General features: G+C 38.5%; 1 protein-coding gene across 2 annotated transcripts in view; it reads right to left on the minus strand.

Annotated features, from left to right (window-relative positions):
- Positions 1–1,059: 1,059 nt before the first annotated feature.
- Positions 1,060–22,711, minus strand: part of CCDC169 (coiled-coil domain containing 169) — a 42,460-nt gene continuing 20,808 nt past the window's right edge. The window contains exons 7-11 of one of the 2 annotated variants that reach the window (XM_032611646.1): positions 11,321–11,419; positions 11,049–11,102; positions 5,024–5,052; positions 4,655–4,702; positions 1,060–1,425 (exon numbers count right to left, since the gene is read on the minus strand). In XM_032611646.1, the coding sequence (XP_032467537.1) occupies positions 1,326–1,425; positions 4,655–4,702; positions 5,024–5,052; positions 11,049–11,102; positions 11,321–11,419 (330 nt within the window). In that variant the 3' untranslated portion in view covers positions 1,060–1,325. Of the gene's footprint in view, positions 1,426–4,654; positions 4,703–5,023; positions 5,053–11,048; positions 11,103–11,320; positions 11,420–22,711 lie in introns of those variants that run through there. The other variant, XR_004346722.1, reaches the window with a different exon arrangement.

Below are 22,711 nucleotides of genomic sequence, written 5' to 3' on the forward strand. Positions count from 1 at the left end.
TCTCTGCATTACTTTTTAAAGTCACATAAAAGAATTATTTGTCTATATGAAATGCATGCATTCTTCCTTAAAGAAGAAAAGTGAGTATCTATAAGTAGTTATAGAAATACATTTGGCATTCATTACTGGTGATACTGAATAGAATTTAGGTTTTTGGTGCCAGAAACTATACTTACTTCTGAGTGATTTCTGTAAAGTTAAAAGTCCAATAATTTCACTTATTAAGTTAGGGGAAAAAATCATATGTATCTTCCAGACCTAGGTGACAGTAACAAAACAATCTAAACACAAATAGGAGAATTGAATAAAAGTTTTAACACCTTAAAAGAACACTTCTTGGGCTTCCTTGGTGGCGCAGTGGTTGAGAGTCTGCCTGCCGATGCAGGGGACACTGGTTCGTGCCCCGGTCTGGGAAGATCCCACATGTCGTGGAGCGGCTGGGCCCGTGAGCCATGGCCGCTGAGCCTGCGCATCCGGAGCCTGTGCTCCGCAATGGGAGAGGCCACAACAGTGAGAGGCCCACGTACCGCAAAAAAAAAAAAAAAGAACACTTCTTGTACCCTCATTCTATTTCCACTCTATACTTGGGTATCATGAACGCTTGGCAAAGTTTGGTCCAAAGGGCCATCACTATAAATTAATAAACATCATAAAATGACTTAAATTACCATGTGCTAAGTGGCAGGACCTTGCAGTTGAGTAAGTATTAATTTTCTAGAATAGTAGGAACCTTAGCAATTGTATAGTTTGCCTCAGTCATTTTACAGATGTGGGAAATGAAGATGAGGTGAAAGAACTTGCCCCAAATGTCCTAAGTTCACAGCAGGGTGGGAACTATACCCAAGCTGATTCCTGTTTCCACAATACCATGATAGTTCAAATCAAAGTTTAAAATGCATCTGATTTGCAGCTTTGTTTAAACCTTGAGTTTTAAAGAGCTGAACATGATATAGCATAAAATAGCAAAAAGTTTTGATGAATGCACATTTTTAGCTAACAGCCAACTAGAATCCAAATAAAATAGCAATGTTACTATCAGAGCAGATCATGGGTATATTATTAAAAGCAAGTGTAATGATGTCAACCTTAAGGCTTTCTAGGATATTTTTAAAATCGTAAGAATGCTATTAGATGGTATAGGGTCACTTGAGAAAATTACTTTCATACAGGCAAAGGAACAAACTTCTGGAAGAAGAGCTAAAGGGAAGTTCAATAGCTCTTTCTTATCTATTCCAATCCCTGAAAAGTGTGTGGAACATTAACTTCACAAGTTGAAGATTACAGATGAAAAAAGGGAAGAAATAGTAAACCATACAGTTCTGGAATCACAGATTGAGTTTTGGAAGATGGTTTGATCTTGAAATCTTTTTTACTGGTCCTCTCATGGCATTCATTGTCTTCTGATTAACTGAATTACATCTTCCCCTGAAATAAAATAAGTGTTAATCGTGACTTTTCTGTTGCTGTTGTGTACAACAAAAACATTGTATGTCACGTGGGAAGGACTGTATATTTCACCTAGTTGACCCAGCTCACAGTCCTTCATAAAGAAATTTCCCTATGCAGATTTTCTGCTTACTGTATAATCCTAAACAGCCATATGTTACACCATATCATCTCGTCAAGCTAGAGAGGCAACTAGCTCAAGAGCAGATAATCCAAAGGCTTGGAAGCAGCCCATGAGGCGGCCTAATGTGGAGAGCTTTGTCCCAAGAGGGATGAGATGGACCATTCTGATACTTGCCTCTGGAAACGTAAATTAAAGCTAGGAAAATACATAGAGAGAGGCCATGAAGTAGAGCAGGGACAAGGTGGAAATAAGGATCCATGAGTAAACCAAAGATATGTGACCTAAAATTACAATAAAATTGAAACTATGATATATACCAAGGTCTATGATATAAAAGTGATATAGAAACTGAAGATAGCAGTTGGTAATGAGAAGAAAAATGAAGTGGAGAATAAACTAGGGGTCTATTATACTACAAATAGCAATAACACCATTTTTATAGCATATAATCTGTGTCAGGGACTGTTCTAAATTTTATTTATTTATTTTTTGTTTATTTGTTTATTTACTCCTATCAACTTCACAAAATCCCTATGGTGTAGACACTATCATTAGCCCTGTTAGATAGAAGAAAGAAACAAAGTTATATAGTTAGTAAGTAGATCTGTAATTTGAATTCAGGAAGTCAGAGTTCAAAGCCTGTGCCTTTAATTTCCATTCTATATGGCAAATCACTAAGGTGATGATCCATGAACATCTGCTAAGGTCTTTAAAGCTTCCCTGAATTCTAATTCTAATATCTGTGGGCCCAGTTATATTGGAATTCCTGTTCTTAGATTTCCATGGGATCATCTTTCCCTTACTGACTTATATATCTTTATAAAGCCAACTTCCCCGTATGCTCACTTGATGTAGTAAGAGACAGCTTCAATTCCCTGCAAGGTGCTTTAAAAATTATTTTTCTCAGGGAGTGATGTCAGCAAAAATGACGGAATAGAGACCTCCAAAAATTATTTCCTCCATAAAAGCAATGAGAAAATCGGCAAAAATGGTCAGAAGCAACTTTTTCTGAAGTCTAAAAATTAACCAAAGGCTTGCAGCAATCCTGGAGAACTTAATAAACACATACACACACACACACACACACACACACACACACAACTGAAACTCTGCAAGAACATTGAGCGTTGTAATATTTTAACTTGCCCTACCCTGCTTTCCTCAGCTCTGTGGTATTGCTGTGAAGAAATTGACAAACTAATCCTAAAATTCATATGGAAAAAGGGACTCCGAACAACCAAAACAATCTTGAAAAAGAAGAATAAATTTGAAGGACTCAGACTCACTGATTTCAAAACTTTCTGAAAAGCTAGAGTCATCAAGACAGCATGGTACTGGCATAAGGACAGACTTATAGATCAGTGGAATAGAACTGAGAGTCTAGAAATAAATATATGTTTATGGTTAATTTTTTAAAAGGGTGCCAAGGCAATTCAACTGAGGAAGAATAGTCTTTTCAGCAAATGGTGCTACGACAACTGAATAGACACATGCAAAAGACTGAAATTGGACCCTTATTTCACACCATATATAAAAATTAACTCAAAGTGGATCAAAAAGGAGCTAAAACTATCAAACTCTTGGAAGGAAACCTGTATAAATCCTTATGTTCTTGAATTAGGTAATGATTTCTTAGATATGATACCTAAAGCACAAGCAACCACTAAAGTGATCCTACGAAGCCAATATCAATTGGACTTCATCATCAACAAAACTTTCAGTCTTCAAAGAACATCATCAAAAAAGAAAAAAAAACCCAAAATTGGAGAAATTTTTTGCCAATCATATATCTGATAAGGTCTAGTAACCAGAATATATAAAGAACTCTTACAACACAACAAAATTAAGACAAACAACTTATCAGTAATTGAAAAATGGGCAAAGGACTTGAACAGATATTTCTCCAAAGATAATATACAAATGGCCAGCAAATGCATGGGCACTAAGTATCTAACGAGGGTCCCTGGAATACAAAACTTTACATGTTGTCACAACTCATTGCTGGAGGAACTAAGTCTGTTCCTATATGACTCCACTGGGGGGCTTTTAGACACTTGTGCCTGGTTTCCTCCAAACTTCACCTCATACACCCTTTTCCTTTGATGATTTTGCTTTGTATCCTTTTGCTGTAATAAATCTTAGCTGTGTGGGCACATAGATGCTGAGTCCTGTGAGTTGTTCTAGTGAATCATGCACGGGAGTGGTCTTGGGGCCCTCCCAACACAGAAGTATAGTAGTTTCCAGAGGGAAGTCCTTTTCCAGAATTTACTTTAATGTTTTAACTATACTGTATTTCCACTGATGAAAATGTACAAAGATAATGAATTATAATTTAAAGTATTTATGACTACTCAAGGAAGAATACTTATTAGTCTAGCCAAATATTGAACAAATTGTTGCTTTCCCATGAATTTTCACCAAAGAAACTTGCTATATTGCATGCACCTTGAATGCCTGTATTTGAAAAGGATTCTGATCTATAGCTAATTTATATCTTCATTTACAATTTTTTATATTGTTAAGTTATATATGCATATCTTCCCTATGTGAGGTAAGATTATAAAAGAGAAGGATTGCCTGAGTAATTCTTCTGTACTTAGTACAGGACCAGGAAAAATCATGTGTAGATATAACCTCCTAAACTCATAAAATATTCCTCTGTTCTTTATTCATTCTTAATTGTTTTTGTTCACATAGGGAAAGACAGTTTAAACTGCACTGGCATCTACATTTATTTCAGCGTCCATATTTCCTCACTAAAAAGGTTAAGGCTGATAATTTAATTGGATTATATCGTTGGTAATGGTGTAGTTGTATGCTCTACTTGGGAACAGTATTATTCTAGCTTGGAAAACAAGATCTTATCATGTTTGAGGATGAAAAGCATTCCTGGAACCTACAAAATATATATAAATAGTGAATGGAGAGAACAAACTTCTTTAAGTTCTCTTATCATCTGCTATTTTACATTGTTGCTATAAAATCTGGACATTCAACTTCCAAAATACAATGGACAACTGTTTTGTGAGTACCACTCACACGTGAATATAATTAATTAGAAAGGAAAGATATAGTTAGACTTAAGTTTTCACTAGATTCTCTTTCATTCTAGGCAGTTGATCCATCTGTTGCCTTTTATTTATTTATTTTTTTAAAGGGATTAAAAAGAATTTAATTGAAGTATAGTCTACAAACACAAAAGTACACATATAATAAATGTACAGCTTGTTAAATTTTCATAAACTCAACACTTCCATGTAAGTAGCATCCAGATTAAGAAGTAGTACATTATCAATACCCCAGGAACGCCTTATTGTGTTTTTTTTTTTAACATCTTTATTGGAGTATAATTGCTTTACAATGGTGTGTTAGTTTCTGCTGTATAACAAAGTGAATCAGCTATACATATACATCTATCCCCATATTGCCTCCCTCTTGCGTCTCATCTGTTGCCTTTTAGAAACTTGGTAGGAGCCAGAGACCTGAAATACAAATAGTTGAGCATTTATCCTCTTATTTCATGATTGCTTTCAGAGAGAAGAGGAACTGACAATTCCCAATTAACTCTTTCCTAGCCAGGTCCTTTTGTAGCATGACTAAGACAAGTTGAAGAATAATGGGAAATTCTGGCCTTCTCCAGTATTATCAGGCTTCTAAAGATTCTGGAAACCCCTCTATCTCAACCCCATAGTCCATGCAATTTTTAAAATAAATATAGAGTAAATTATGAAAATCATATCATCCATTTGGTAAAGACCATTAAAAGTTTTTACAGACACTAAATATAAATAATATATGTACTCTGCCATTAGGGTTGATAAGACAATAGGAGCTGTAGGTATCTTGAAATGGAAAGACAAGATCATATTTTCATTTATTGTCAATTTTTAAATTCTTCCAGGATACAAAAGTGGACATACCTTGTGAGTGATGTAAATATAATCTGCAATTCAGGAGAAACTGAGGCTGATGACCTTAGAGATGGTAACTGAAGCCATGAGTAAATGAGATCGTTTGTTAAGAGCACACAGAGAGGTAAGAGAGTTGGTGATATACACTTGGAAAAGCAACTTTTAAGGGATAGGAGAATCACTAAAGATAGGGCCATCATTTAAACAACAGGAAAACCCAGGAAAATATACTGGCATGGAAGTCAAGGGCGGTGGTGATAGTTTTAAAAAGTGAGCACAGTGAGCAGTATGAAATGCCGCAGACATGTCTGCTACCAGGAGGCTTGAAAAGGAGTCATTGTATTGTATTTGGCTATTGAGAGATAAACTGTGTCAGAACCCAGTGGTGGGGGCAGAAGGCAGCTGAAAGAGGTCGAGGAGTGAATAGCAAAGGCAGTGAGTGTATCCACTCTTTCATGAAGTTTAGCTGAGAACAAGAAAGCTAAGGTAGTAGTTTTATGAGGATAGGGCAAATAGAAGTTTGTTTTTGCTGTATTTTGTGGAAGAGATGAGCATGCTGCAGACAAAGGACACACCACAGTCAGTGGAAGAGAGACTGGAAATATGAGAAAATAATTATGAAAGGAGTCCTAGAGGCAGCAGATAGACTTGGGAAGAAGTATGGGATCCTTTTTCTTTAAGGCAGAAGGAGGAACGGGAAAGATGGATAAAGATGTGAATACATTTGAAGGCAAAAGGGAAGGCTGTTGGATTTCACACCTGAGGAACTCTTTGCTTTGTGAAGCAAAATGTTAACTAATTTTCTAAAAGTGACAACTTTGGACCAGAAGATAGAATTCATTCATTTATTCACTCAGCAGATGTTATTGAGCATCTTCTATGTGCCACGACTACATTAGGCACTGGGGTACAAGGACAAATTGTGGTTCTTACAATCTATTGGGGAAACAGCAAAATAAATAGATTGTACAATTAGCTGCCTTAGCAGAGGTTTGCATAGGTGCTTTGTAAGCATACAACAGATGCAACTAATTCTGGCTTTAGGGGGATCCACATGGAATAGTAGCCAATTAAGAACTAGGGAAAGGACATTCCAGACAGAGGGAGCAGCACAGGCATCAAGGTATAAAGCAGATGATAGACACAGGAATCACATATATCATTGGTCTGGCTGCAGTACAGGGCGTAAGTAAGGACATAGCTGGAGAGGCAGGCACTGCATGTCAGACAGGACCTTGTAAAACACACTGAGCAGCTTTGCTGAGATCCTTTGGACAATGCAAAGTCACTGAAATTTTATACACTGAAATGTTCTTCACCTGTATTTCAGAATGATTGCTCAGAGAGCAGAGAAGAAAAATGAGTATGGTGAGGACAAGACTAACAGCTATGCTGTTGAGATTATATCTCAAGTCTACATTTAAACCTGGGAGCTCTATTTTCAAATGAACAATAACAAGATAGAGTTGTCGAAAAAGGCAATGAAACAGCTGGATAGTCTAGAACCTATGTCATGAGGAATGGCTAATGTAACTTAATATTTTAGCTTAGGGGGTAAAAAAAGCCATGAGAAGACGGAGAGCTGTTTTCAAATCTTTGAAAAGCTGTCGTATAGAAAGAGTGTAGACTTCCTCTTCAGAGGATGGAACTAAAAGCAATGGGTTTTAAGGAAGTCTCAAAGAAAAAGAAGAAGGAACAGAAGTTTCAAGGAAGAAAAATAAGGAGTTGATGCTTTAACAAGCCTAAAAATTAGAATTGCCTTACAATCAAACAGAGCTGCCTCAGGTGCCTTATCTGGAAACCAAAGCATTATATTCAACAACTCTCAGATGCATCGCTAGAATTCTCTGTTTGTGGGAATAGAAGTTAAGTTTATTGTGTGTCTCAACAAGCTCTAGTCAGTCTTTCTGCCTGACTGTGAAGTATACAGTGCACTGTACAGGCATACCTTGCTTTACTGCACCTTGCTTTATTGCACTTTGCAAATAAATCTGTGGAAATTTTTCTACAAATTCGAGGTTTTGTGGCAACCCAACACTGAGCAAGTCTATCTGCACCATTTTTCCAATAGCACTTGCTCACTTCATGTCTCTGTGTCACATTTTGGTAATTCTTGAAAAATGTTTCAAACTTTTTCATTATTATTATTATATAATCTGAGAAAAGATTCCTTTCAAAATATTACTGTTCATTGACAATGCACCTGGTCACCTCAGAGCTCCGATGGAGATAGACAACAATTGGTTTTCATGTCTACTAACACAACCCCCATTCTGCAGCCTATGGATCAAGGAGTTATTTTGACTTTCAACTCTTACTACTTAAGAAATGCATTTCGTAAGGCTATGGGCTGCCATAGTGATTCCTTTCATGGATTTCAGCAAAGTAAATGGAAAACCTTCCGGAAAGGATTCACCATTTAGATACCATTAAGAACATTCATGATTCATGGGAAGAGGTCAAAATATCAACATTAAGAGGAGTTTGGAAGAAGCTAATTCCAATCCTCATGCATGACTTTGACAGGTTCAAGACTTCAGTAAAGGAAGTAACTTCCATCTGATGGAAGTAATGAGAAAACTAGAATTAGAAGTGGAGCCTGAACATGTGACTGAATTGCTACAATCTCATGATAAAACTTTCACGGATAAGGAGTTGCTTCATGTAGATGAGCAAAGAGAAGTGGTTTCTTGAGATAGCATCTACACCTGGTGAAGACTGCTGAAATGACAACAAAGGATTTAGAATAGTACATAGATTTAGTTGATAACAGTGTCAGGGACTGAGAGGATTGAGTCCAATTTTGAAAGAGGTTTTACTGTGGGTAAAATGCTATCAAACACCATTGCATTCCACAGAGAAATCATTCGTGAAAGGCAGCGTCAATCCCTGTGGCAAACTTCACTGTGGCCGTATTTCAAGAAACTGTCACAGCCGCCCCACCTTCAGCACCCACCACCCTGATCGGTCAGCAGCCATCAACGTCGAGACAAGACCCTCCACCAGCAAAACGATTCTGACCTGCTGGAGGCTCAGATGACGGTTAGCATTTTTTTTAGCAATAAAGTATTTTAAAATCAAGGTACGGATATTGTTTTTTAGACATAATGCTCTTGCACTACAGTATAGTGTAAACATAAATTTAATACGCACTGGAAACCAAAAAATGCCCGTGACTTGCTTTACTGTAATATTTGTTTTATAGTGGCGGTCTGGAATCAAACCTGCAATATCTCTGAGGTATGCCTGTATATCCTTTTTTTAATCTTTCATTTTTAAAAACTGAAATAAAATTGATGTATAATATTCTGTAAGTTACAGGCATATACTATAGAGATTGACCATTTTTAAAGGTTATACTCCGTTTATAGTTATTAAAAAATATTGGCTATATTGCTTGTATATTCTTAAAAAGCAATGTCTTATACACGGTGTAACTTAGAAGAATCCTGATATGTGGAAACTCAGTTTCAGTCAAAACAGTGAAGCCAGCAGAAATATAAACAGCAGGCTCAGCAAAAAGCTCTAGTTATCTACTAAAGAATCAATTATTTATGTATTCAGCATGGGAAGAACTGCAAATCATTCAGTGACCTTTCCAGTCACCATAGTATCCACATGGTCAGAACCATTTTGACTATAAAGATTAACAATTCACTCTAGAGTGAAAATCCTTATTAACATTTATACAGGGAAACAGGATTAACATCTTCCTGGGAAGCTGTTAAAATAGGCTTTGATTGTATGTTCAGTGATCCTGTATAATCAAACTAGGAACTATTCCACCCAAATGATTTTTTCAGATAAACAAAGCTAAAGGAGGATGGCTAAGGCAAGTCCCTGTTGCAGAGAGAGGGGCTAGGGAGATTGGGAAAGAAACACAGGAAAATAATATTCACCGTTTACTGGAATTTAGAACCAATTATGTGCCAAGCATTTCACTCAGCACTTTACTTACATTATACCTCTAAACCCTCACAAATCCCCTGCAAGATAACTACAGTACCACTGCTTCCCTTCTACAGAGGAAGAAAGAAATTGAGGCCCCAGAAGATTGAACGACAGTTAGGCACAAATGTGGTGTTCAAATCCAAATCTGCAGTGACTCCAGAGTCTGTGGTCTTTCATCGTATCACGGCCTCATAAGGGAGGTGGGTGGCATTTTGCTACACCTTGAAGGAGGCAGAACTGGAGTGTAAGAGAAACAATGTACTCCAAGTAGAGAACATTGTCTGAGGAAAGGAATGTGGGTGTCAGTGCTGCAGGGCTTCCAGCCAAGCACCCAGAACCATAAAGTTTGAAGTGACTGTCCATTTCCTGGATAAGAGACTACCGTGAGCGATGCTATTTTGTCTCAATTTCCTGCTTACCTTCATTGGCACTAGAAGTCCAAGCCTCCCTTTATCCCCTATTGCCCTGACTCTCATTCTCAAGTTGTTCTATGCATCCCCTTGTCGGCTCCAATCCCCAGTGCTAGCTCCCTTCCTCTCAGTCCTTTCGTTGAACCTCTGGAGACTCCAGATCAGTGATTAGCCGATTACCTTTATGGCAAAACCAGCCCTCAAGGTCCTCTACCTCCTCGCCTCATGTAGCTATGTCCTGACGACTCCGGCCCTCTTTCTGGCTCTTCTTCCCTTGACTATTGCTGTTGAAACTCTTCAGAGCTATATCTTAGACTATCTCTTCTTTTCACCCTGTGTATTCTCCCTGTTGCATTTCATTCATTCACATGGTGGCATTTACCATCTCTGTGCTAGTAAGTTCTAAATCCATATCTTCAATCCTGATCTTTTTTTTTTCTCTGAGATTCATATATCCAATTGCTCTTTGGACACTTCCATTTGGATAATGCACACTGAAAATTGAATTTATATCCTAAACTTAAAACATATACCAAAATAAAGCTAGTGAACATTAGATATTTAAATGTCAAATATTAAGCCATGTAAGTACTAAAGAGATGTGATGAATGTTATGAAACACTGAGGTGAAGACAGTCTTTTAAACTATGACATAAGAAGCCATAAATAAAAGATAGGTCTGACAACATCAAAACAAACTCTATATACCAACATCATAAATAAAATGAAAAACCAAATGAAAAACTGGAAAATATGTGCAATGTCTTTCATAATTCACTGATCACTTTCCTGTCCTGTCATTTATAAGTATACACTTTCTAGCAATAGCAATGCTGGGTCTATCTTAGACTTCACCATGCATAACTATGAGGTAAAATGCCTTAAGTTTCATGACAGCAGAGGGATAACCACTTATTTGTCTGAATTCTAGCAATTACAAATCAAACTAAAAGAACAATTAAGGAAGCAAATATGCAAAATACACTCTCAATATGGGAAACTTATATCTCATTTTTACCTTTTTATTAAAGTTATATGTTTTCCTTTTCACCCTCCATATACAGAAACTTGGTACCTTTGTTACCCATAATTCCAACAGCTGTTTCCCTACCAAGCCAAACCAATCAAAAACCTAGAAAAGTGAATAACATAATTTACAGTAAGAGGAAACTCTTAGAACTTGGAAGCAAAAAAAACAAAAGTTACCTGAGACCTTTCGGCAAGGTATGTACAGCGCTCACGGCTGGTCTTGTGGTAATCCTAGGTGAAAGATACAGAAGTAGAATCCAACATCAGAGAAGATTTACAATACTAGCGAAACTACTGCTAAGTTAAGTTTATATCACTATGCTTTTTTAAAGTAATGTACAAAATAGTTTTGTAAGTATATTGTGAGAATTATATAGTAGGTTTGTAGATAACATACTAAAACTCACGGCCATTCCAAAGGGACGTCTTAGTATAGAATAAAAACAAACCTTTGACTCTTGTTCCAGTCTCAGTGCAGAGTATTTTACTTGATTTTCAAGACTCCTTTTTTCTTTCTCTAGTTGTTTAAGCAATGTATTTAAGGCTTCCTGAAAGTATAAACAGTAAATTTTTACATGTGATCACATTCTAAATAACAATAAATATGACCACCAATTTCTTCATTGACAAATTCCCTCTCCTCTGTATCAGTCTGTGATTTCAGAAGTCTTTAATATGTACCTTTTCAGTAATAGTAATAGTAATAATTACAATATTCATTGAACCCTAGCAATATGCCATGTGTTAAGTGCTTTCCATAGATTATTTCATTTAATTCTTATTATAGCCATGGAGATGGCTAATATATTTATTTCCATTTTATTGTTGAGAAAACTGCTAGAGGTTAAATAACTTGCCCAAAGGCACAGAGCTAATAAATGGTAGAGCTGGAATTAGAATCCAGGTAATCTGACTCCGAAGACAACACACACTAACAATTATTGTATGTGTATTCATAAGATTGTTACCAGGGTAACAAAAGCAGAGTGTTAGAACAGGCGATAAGGTTGATAATGAGGGGAATTGTGAAAATATTGTAGAGTAGGACAGTTCTGGAATCTAAGACATCAATCCATGACAAATACCCCTCATCACAAATAGCTGAAGCCAAGTAGAGAGGGTTAGCCAAGTGCCAGAGCAATAATGCACTACACTGATTTGGTTTAAAATTTTAATTCCTAAACTAATAACTGATCTTTTCCAGTAATTCCAATTACTTCCCATATTCTTACATATTAGATTTTAAAATCGCCAAGTCAAATTCTACACAACTCTTGTTGGTCATGATCTAGGTCACCGAATTTATTAAAAGACACATTCAGATAAAAATGGAAGCTGCCGATTTAAATCTCCACAGAGCAAACTGCAAGCTGTTTTAGAGCGCATACCCTTCTCCTGAAACACAGCTCATTTTTGAAAAAATTTGCTTATTCTCTCTTAGATACTTGTTAATAACTATTAGAAGTGTAAAAATTGTATTAATAGGAATAATTAGGTCAGCTGAAACAGGACAATTTCTAGTTTCTAAAAATAACAGCAGTGATAAAACAAAAATCCTTTGGAAGTGACAATTCTCCACTATGCATATGTGCATCCCTGTTAAAACATGATCAGTGATGTTTCTCGGGCAGGCATTATTTGTCTTCAAAAATTATGCACTGGCGTCCTGAATGGTTTTCAATCCCCCTCCCCCAAATACAAACTTGCTCCAGAAGAAAATCAATGAAAGCCCTGTAAATACAAGAGGATAAGCCGACTGAGTTCGCTATAAAAATCAAACCCTTATAAAATACACCAATGCTCAAGGATGACAGTTTTTGAAGGGACAATCAGGGAATGATGGATATAGTTCAAAATTTTGCTGCATAGACCCTTTCTCCAAGGATTCCAAGCTTAGCCTTCCATAGTAATATGCTTCACTTACATCATTTGTTAAATACATTTTTAGAGATGTAAAATAGGATCTCATCATTTTTAATATTGAGTCAATGGGAAAATGCACTCCAAATTCTAAAAGGAATTAATTTACAAATAAACAACTGGAATAAAATTATTTTTATATTAATGAGATATGGTCCAAAACTGAATGAGATATGGTCCAAAACTCTAGAAGCTCATACAAGAAATGTAGATAGGAAAGACATAAATTCAAGAGCTGAAGCAAAGTATTTGAGCAATAAATAAGAGGCAAGGTAAGATCACTAGGGAAGGCCTTGGTTAGCAAAGGCTTGGTGTATGCCAGTTTCGGGAGTCTACACACTGGGAGCTATTGAAAGTTATTAAAGAAGTGACATGATGAAAGCAGGGGTTTAGGAATATTAATCGAGTGGCAGTTTCTATGACAAAAGGATGATTTCTGTTACTTGTTGGTGTGGATTTGCAGTTTTAACCTTTGAGGTTTAAGCATTTTTAATATGCTTTCTCTGTGTTAGAATATATCTTGCTGCTATTCTCATGCAGACTGGATTCCTTGTCTTGTCTCCTAATTTTACAATTCATTTATTTATTAAAAAATTTTCATCAAGCCCCTCCTGTGTGTCAGGCATTGTTGTAGGGATACCACAGTGAGAATTACAAACCTAGGTCCTATCCGCATGAAGCTCAGAGTCTAATAGGGTGCCTATTAAACCACCAACGTGGTTTACATTGGTGAATGTTACACGTAAGCTTGAGAAGAATCTGTATTCTGCTGTTGTTGGATGGAATATTCTATAACTGTCAATAGACTGAGTTGATTGATAGTGACGTTCAGCTCAGCTATATCTTCATTGATTTTTCTGCCTTCTTGATTTATCAGTTGCTGACAGGAGGTGTTACGTCTCCAACTTTAATAATGGATTTGCCTGTTCTTCCTCCAGTAGTTCATCACATTTACCATATAAGTGTTCCTATCAGTTTGTGTTTGCAGCAGCTTCTGGTCCAGGTTAAGCAGATCTCGGTGACTGTCTGGATTTGTCTATTCATACAGATTTTGGGGTGGGAACTTTTCCTGCAAATTCAGATTTCTAAGGAGTCAAGAAGAGTCATTGATTTTCAGGTTATCCACCTTTTTTTATTATGACATGATTGACGACGCCCAAGCACTATACATATTGGAGCTGAAACCAGAAGTCACAAACTTCTTGAACCTCTTTTCTAATTGGAATGGAAAGAGTGCATTCTCCAAATCAGTGGCTGCATACCCTTATGTTGAAGACTTGTTAGTCTGCTCTAGCAGTGATACCACATCTGGCAAAACAGTTGGTGCTACTAATTGGTTAAGTCTGCAGTAGCCTACAGTCTTTCTCCAAGATACACCTAGTTTATACAGGGGTCAGACTGGCAAATTAAACAGAGCTATGTTAGGCCCTCTTCCTTGGGATAACAAATTGTTCTTGTTTTACAATTTTGGCCCTGGGTGGGGAAGGCACCCCACCACATTTCCATTAGGTTTTCTGCACCATGATAGCTTTTACTTCAGAGATGAGGGCCCAATGGGGGGTTAACTTCAACTGCCAAGTATGTCTACTTCAATTACTTAGGGACTGGAAAAATTATCACTGTGGGAGTAGGGGAGTCCGTGGGCACATTGGGTCCAGTGTGATTTGAACTTCAAGCACAGATTGCCATTCTGGGGATCAATGTCAACTCAGACCTCGAAATGTCTGGTTATTTCCTTTCCCACAGTGTACAGTCACCTGTAAAAGTGGTCAGAGGTCTCTTCAGGGGAAGACTGGAGATATTGTCATGATATGTACTTGGACTGATGTTGTGGGGTCTTTCCTTTTAGGAACCCAGCCACTTCTTTGGTCTATGATTTCTGGATCTGAAAATTGGTTCAGGTCTGGGAAATGAGCAAACAACTATGTCTTCTATTGGGTTAACTGTCCTCAGCCTCTCCTCCTCCATTCTTAATTTTTTTAAATTATAGCTGTTGAACAGCACCATCATGAATTGGCTTGGCAGCCAGGATTGGAGGTGGGGCAGCTCCTGAGGCGGGGGGGAACTGGTTGCCTTGCTGCAGAGAGGCGTGTCGAGCAGCTTCCAGGACAGTGAGTGCTCTAGCCCTTACTAAAGCTAGAGGTGGGCCACCTCTGCCCATCCAGAGGGTCCAGGTGGAGTTGTAGAGCTGACATCATCACGAGCATCCATCCAGCTGTCCTGTCACAGTTTTAGGATCCCTGGTTATCCCCATCAGGGCCCTGCCCTTCACATAACAGGCCTGCTTGGACTGGGTATTCAAATGCCTCTGGAGCTCTGCAACCCTCACAATCGGGTCTTCAGCCTCGCTGTTCTATTGTGGCTGCACTTTCACTACTGGTATAGACGGCCTCTTTAGAAGCTACCACAAAGGCTCTCTGCTTTTCACTCTTAGATATTAAGTGCTTGCTAACTATTCTCAGCCTCTCATTATCCTTATGAAGGATGACAATACAATTTGGCAATAATCCCATATTTTCCAAATGCCTGCATCATGGCTTCTTCCACAGTATTTCCCTACATGAGAACATTTTCCAAGGTCACCATCAGTGAAATCTTTAGCAACTCAACAGCCACACTGAGCCAGGATCTACTGGTGCCACATCTACTAATCAGGACAGCCCCTACTGCCTGCTACATAGTGAGCCAGTGCCAAATCCCATCTAACCTCCTGTTTTCCCATATCACTCCCAGTACCTCTAGTTGTAGATGTGGTCTTCTGAGAAGCAGATAACAAGATGGGGTTAAATGTGAAAAGATTCTATTATTAGAAATGTCTGTGTGAAAGGAAACAGGGAAGGAACAGGAGAGGGCTGGGAAAGTAGTCAACTGTAATGCAAGTCTGACCCCCAGTGAAGGGGAGAGGGAGAGAAGGTCCTGGAAGTGGAAGCATCCCAGGCTGGCATGCAGCCTAAGGAAAGTCTGGCAAAGCCAGCAGGGAATCCTTAAGCCAAAGTCACTGACAGTGGGGTCCCATGTTTCCTAGGAATAGGTCTGCCTTGGTATCCCCACTGCACCTGATCATGGGCCTGGAACAGCCTGTGGGAGGTGTGGTCTTGATGAAAAGCAGTGATGGATTTCGAGCCCAACACCAAGGGTCCCCAGCCAGTTAACCTTCCTGTCCTGGGAAGTCTGTGAGGTGCATTCTCTGAGTGGACAGACCGACTGCTTTTCTTAAGGGCATTTCAGTTTTTCAAATGAAGAATCCTCCAATCTCCTACTCTTTGAGGGTTAATCCTAGCTGCTGGTTTTCTGGGAGTAGGGCAAGGTGGGGAGAGCTGAGAGTTCCATTATCCAAATCACATATTTTCATTTAATTATATCATTTTAGACCTGTATCTCACTCTCACCCTCATCTGTGCCTGAAGGCCCAAAGTCCAAAGCTACTGCAGCTTAATTTTTTTCCAGAAAATAGACAACTGACTGAAGGAGAGTATCCTGGCACATGGGGTGGCAGAGGGGTCCCAGTAACTAACTGCTCCATGTACGTATATATGTTCAATTAATCTCTCAGTTTCCAGCTCCATCCTCACCTCCACCTTCTTCAGCACCTGGTGCTGCCAAGTTCTAAGGCACTAAGTGGGTCTGAAGAGTGACTGCTCTAATTTCATTGATATTCCTCTCGGCAGGCACTTTGCTGTTTCTTCCTCAACTCTAAGTCAATGACTATTCCTCCAACTGAGGGTCTTCCAAAATTTGTTAATACATTTGTCCAAACGCACAGAATGTACAACATCAAAAGTAAACCCTAGGGTAAACTATGGACTTCGGGTGATTATGATGGGTCAATTTAGGTTCATTTTGATGAGTGATGTTGATAAGGGGAACAGCCATGCATGTGTGGGGTAGAGGGTATACGGGAAATCTCCATACCTTCCTCTCAATTTTGTTGTGAACCCAAAACTGCTCTAAAAAATAAAGTGTTATGTAAGTAAATAATTTTAAAAATTGCCTAGAGAGAAAATGAGAACACATTTTGGATTTTGCAGAACTACATTAGTCATTAAGTACCTTGGACCATTAAAAGCAATACATTTGTGATTCCAATTATAAAATTATTATACACATCAGAAATCCTTTAAAAATTATAAAACCATACTATAATAACCTTAAGGTTCATTCTAGAGTTTGATTCTTTATTTTACTTACTTCAAAATAAACTAGTATTTAAAAACGATTTTATCATAGGCACATAGTCTCTCATCCCATCACTTCCAGTTCATTAGAAGACCCACAACTTAAAGTTCTTGGTCTTCCCAAGGAGCTGGTTTTATCTGATTATATAATCAGTCATCATGTACTAGAAAACTGCAGCCTAAAATGATATCCTAGAGCTACAGCTAAATTGAAGACACCACTAGAAACTACCCACCCCACCCCAACTCACGCACACACAAAATTAATTCTTACTATCATGGAAAAGCTGTTCTGTTTTGTTTTTGAAACTAAACAGATCTTAGCATTCCAAACAGTATCATACTTCACCTATATTCATGTCTTAATTTGCTTGTAAAAAGTCACCTTCCAACAGGAGATTGAAACAACAGGGAAAGAATAAGAAATTTCAGGATACTATTCACATACCTGAAATCAAATATACTTAGATTTTTTTTAAGTCCCTTTCATCTATACCAAGTGGAAAAGAAGCTCTATTAGCCACTTATTCTTTTTAAAACAATCGCAATTACTATACTGAGGAGCACATAAAAACTACAAGCTTAAAAAATCACTCTATTGAATGCTTACAAGAGAAAAACCTGAGAATACAATTAATCACAACTCCTAGATATGCTGTACCTCTTAGTGAAAGCAATTGCAACAATGAATGAGCACGGCGTTCTGCATGCTTAAGTGACAAGCGCCCCCTGGTGGACAACATTGTTATTAGATTTATAAATAAAATCTGTAACTTTTCTCTGATTTGAGGCTACACCTGTCTCCAAATTAACCATTCTGATCTTTGGGGAGAACACGAATCTGGTGATGCCTATAACATAATATCTCATATTGATTCTACAGACTTAGTTTTTAGCTAATTGAACCTTTCTTTAAATGCCTTAAGATATTTTTAAGGACGTAGTAAGGATTTGAATTTCGGCAAATTGGCTTTCTAGCAATTGATTCTCTACAAATTGACCAAGAGTCCTGCAGAGAACATTTGAGGTGAGACTAAATATCTTCCCTCCCTTGTGCCTCCCCCAACCAGGCCGTCTTGTTGGCTTTAGGAGCGGGATCTCCTGTGTTCTAACCATCTGATTGATAGAGCATGTGTGCTGGTAAGAGGTTTCCTTGAAGGGTCCAAGTTGTCTGGATGTAGTGGAAAACAAAGGAGAGTACACTGATGGAAAAATTAGAAGCAGAGAGAAATAGGGGTGCTATGGTCTGAATGTTTGTGCCCCCCCCCCAAATTCACATATTAAAATCCCAACGCCTGATGTGATGGTATCATGGGAGATGCTTAGATTATGAGGTTTGAGCCCTCATGAATGGGATTAATGTTCTTATAAAATAGATCCCCCAGAGCTCCCTTACCCTTTCCACCATGTGAAGACACAGCAAGAAGGCGTTGTCTATGAACCAGAAAGCGAGCCGTTACAAAGCACTGAATCTGCTGGTGTCTTAATCCCGGACTTCTCAGCCTCCAGAACTGTGACAAATAAATTTCTGTTGCTTATAAACCACCCAGTCTGTAGTATTTTTTTTTAACAGCCCAAACAGACTGAGATAAGGCGTCATTGATTTTGATTCCAGATGAGTCAAGGACCAAGACTCCCGCTGTCACAGAGTTGACCACAGGGAAATGGTGGAAGTTGGTGATAAAGACTTTATAGTAACTCTTGTCGCAAGACATGCTGTCTTGCACATCTTTCTCTGAGGAATATAAATTCCTTAAATTGGTTTGTTTCTTTTTCCCAGATTGTGCTCTGTAATAGAACCTATTGAAATGCCTGCTAAAAAGACCAATGTTCAGGACTTACCCTAGACCTACGAAATGAGGACCTCTGGGAGTAATGCCCAGAATGTATACTTTCAATAAATTATCCATGTGATTCTTATAGAGTTTGAAAATTAAAGAACCACTACTCGAAAGACTGACCAGCAGCTAAGGATGCAGCATTGCTGGGCAGTAAAGGGAAGTTGGGAAGTAGAGGAGCCAACCCACTTTCCTGTTTGTGGCACAGTATCAGAGGTACTAAGCTTGACTTGGCCTGAACAAGCTAATCTAGGAAACAAGACATGCACTGCCAAATGTTAGTAGTGACAGTAAAGCACTGAAAGATTACTCAATTTCTTGCTGGGGAACCCTCTGCAGGGCTGCACGGTGCGAGCCATCAAGCTCTGATAAAGAGTGCAGTGCATCCTTAGCTCTGTAACCTAACTACCTAACTAGAGATTAATGAAGAGGCCTGGAGGGCCAGGTCAGAGCCTGAGAAATAGCTATTGCTCATCAGAGGTGAAACAGCCGGATTAGCCTTAACTTTTAGTTATTTGGTATGCTTAAAACAGATTCTAGCCTTCCAGAAAGGCCACAGATCTTTGCAGGACACACCTGGAAATTCCTGATACATTAGGGAGCCTCTACATTCTTTTTCTGGTGGATACAAACAGAAGGGGCTAGAAAATGTACACCCAGCTAGCCCAAGGGAAGTAAAGGTTCTGTGCCTTTTATTAGAAGCTTTAACTCCCTGCAGAAGCCCCTGCTTTCTGGGCAGGTACAAAGAACCACAAAATTCTGTGAGAGCTTTAAGAAGGTACCAGAAGATTCACAACTGTGTAACAGCAGAGCTAAATAAGTCAAACAGATTGCACATCTCTGGGCCTTACCCTTGCCCTTATTCCTTCCAAATAGATTAAGGTTAATCTCACAACAGACTTGTTTCAATGAAATTTTACTTCTCCTTTATCAAGGGAAGGAAGGAAGAGAACTAACACGCTGCTCACTCTGTCAGCCACTGTGCTTTTGGTTTGACATATCTCTAGTAGTCTGCATGACAACCTTGCAAGAGAGTTTAACTAACTCTGTTTTACAGATGAGGAAATTAAGCCTCAGAGAGATGAACTAACTTCCTTAGTGTCCCATAGTTTGAATTTGAACCAGAACAGTTTAATTCCAGAAGCCATGTTTCCATGGCTTACACTCACTCCATTTTCTCACCCCTACTTTCCTCTGCACCACTTTTTTCCCCCAATATCCTCTCTTCTGGTTAGCACTTGCTTACATCCTTCGCCTCTGAATAATTTGCCCAAACTATGGCCCATGCGCTCTATCCTACCCTGCACCAGAAGTTTCCTGGAGAACATCCTCTGCTGATCATTCACAAGCCTTCTCCTCCCTCGGCTTCTGGGATGCCACTCTTGCCCACTTCTCCCCCTCATCCTTTTTCAATATTTTTCCTTCTCATTGATCTTCACTGAATTACCTTAAATGTTAGTATTTCCCAGCGTTCAATCCTCAATCCTATTTGTCAGACTATATATTTTTGCCTGAGCAATCTTTAAACTTTCATGACTTCAAGTGACACTGATGACTCCATGGTCTCTATTTCCAGAGAGACAACGTTCTGCAGTCTAAAACTATTTCCAGTTGCTGACTGACCACTGGTATCTGTGTAATACACACAAACCTAAGTCATTTCCTATTATCCCCACTAGTTCTAATTTCTAGAGCCCTGCTCATTTTAACCCAAAGTTATTCAAGCTTAACCATCCTCAAATCCTCTCCCACTCTCACCCGAGTATCTAGATACTTATAAAATCCACATTCCTCAACATCTCTTCAATCTGTCACCTCTGCTCCATCCCCATATACTACTGTCCAAGCTGAAAAACACCTTCCCTTACTTAGATTATTACAAGAGCATCCTAACTGGTTTTCCTGCTTCAAGTCTCACCCATCCCTGGGGGATCCTGGGGGGTGGGGTAGGAGATGACTTTAAAACTGTATGCAAAATACTTCAGTAGCTTCCCATCACATATAAAAAGTTCACACTCCCTAACATGGATACAAAATCCTTTATTATGTAGTCCTTGCATGTATTTCCAAGCTCATCTCCCATCACCTCTCTTATTTACTCCTGACATACTGAGCTAACTGTAGACCTGGGGTGTCTTTAGATAGATCGATCCAGAGTGACGTTATCTTTATTTGAAAATTTGAATATGTGCATATCTCATGATCTAAAAACTCCGCTATAAGTGTGCTAGAGCAGCGGTTCTCAAACTTTGGTGTGTATTCGAGTTAGCCGGAGAACTAATAAAGACTGCAGAGGTAGCAAGCTGGATAAAGAATGGGGTTGAACTTTATATTTTTATGAAGTTCTCCAGGTGATTCTGTTACTATGGAAGTTTGAGGACCACTGCCCTAAAGCAAGAGCCAGCAAATTACAGCCTGGACACCAAATCTGGCTGCGGCCTGTTTTTGTAAAGGAAGATGTGTTAGTACACAGCAGTGAAAATGTGTAGTTGCAAGGGAGATGGGGTGACCTATAAAGCTGAAAATATTTTCTCTCTAGCCTTTGCAGAAAAGTTAGCAAAGTCCAGAGGAACACTCCGTACTCAGAGACGTTTATAAGGATGTTCACCTTGGCAATGTTTGTCATAGTGAGATTTTGAAAAGTCTTCAATGTAGTGAAATAGAGGAATACATAAATTAGGATATATACATCTAATGGAATACTATACAGCAGATAAAATTTACTAGATCTTTATGTATTAACATGGATAGAATAAAAAAAAAGAATGCCACATACAGCATGATTTTTTTACACGAATGTTTAGACACAATATATGTAGAAAGGTATTTTATTATTTGTGTGTGTGTGTGGTATGCGGGCCTCTCACTGTTGTGGCCTCTCCCGTTGCGGAGCACAGGCTCCAGACGCGCAGGCTCAGCGGCCATGGCTCACAGGCCCAGCCGCTCCGCGGCATGTGGGATCTTCCCGGACCAGGGCACGAACCTGCGTCCCCTGCATCGGCAGGTGGACTTTCAACCACTGCGCCACCAGGGAAGCCCTAGAAAGGTATTTTAAAATAAACTGGAATGGCATATACTAAATCCAAGATCATCTTGCCTCGACTCTGTAAAGTATTTTCATTAAAAAAGCTGAGGTCAAAAAGTGACAAAGATCCAAAGATTTGCAAATACTACAATATATTTTTTGCCATATTGTCCTCTGTGGGTTTTGTTGTATTTGAAATTGAAACCAGAAATACCCTAAACTATTGAACTATAGGGGAAAGTAATTGAACATTAATAATCCAATGCAATGGAATATAATGTAGCCCTTAAAAATGTACATGAAGAAAATGTAAGAAATAATTGATTTAATTGTCCATGGTGAACATACCAATAGAATACAAAATTGTCCATGAAGTAAGGTTACAATTACATATTTTTTAAAAAGTGCAGTCCTTTTTTTTATTCCTTTTTTCCCCTTTTGGTTGTCTTATCTATTGAGTTGTTCCTTTTAATCAATATATATACATACCAAAAATTACTAAGAAGACAACAGTAGATGTGTTTAACTTAATATTTTTCTTCTCTTTTATTTTCCAAATAATATTAAATAAACACATATTACCTTAAAATGAAATGTGGTGATAGAGCTTGTGCGTGGCAGATGGAACTGACTGCACATCCAATGTCCATCTTCCCCTTCGTCCTACTATGCTCAGTTAAAACACTACAAATCTCAGCCTTCCTTGCAAACATGGGTGGCCAGGTGATAAAGTTCTAACCAATGAGATGTACAGGGAAACTGCTGGGTGCAGCTCGTTAAGAGGAAGCTGACTTGACTAGCTTTCACCTTTCCCTTTTCCCTTCTCCTACTTCTTTCCTTGAATGAGACTGTGAAGCAAGTGAGAAGCCATCTTGTGAGCAT

Source organism: Phocoena sinus, chromosome 18 (genome assembly GCF_008692025.1).
Source record: "Phocoena sinus isolate mPhoSin1 chromosome 18, mPhoSin1.pri, whole genome shotgun sequence".
Classification (NCBI taxonomy): Eukaryota; Metazoa; Chordata; class Mammalia; order Artiodactyla; family Phocoenidae; genus Phocoena; species Phocoena sinus.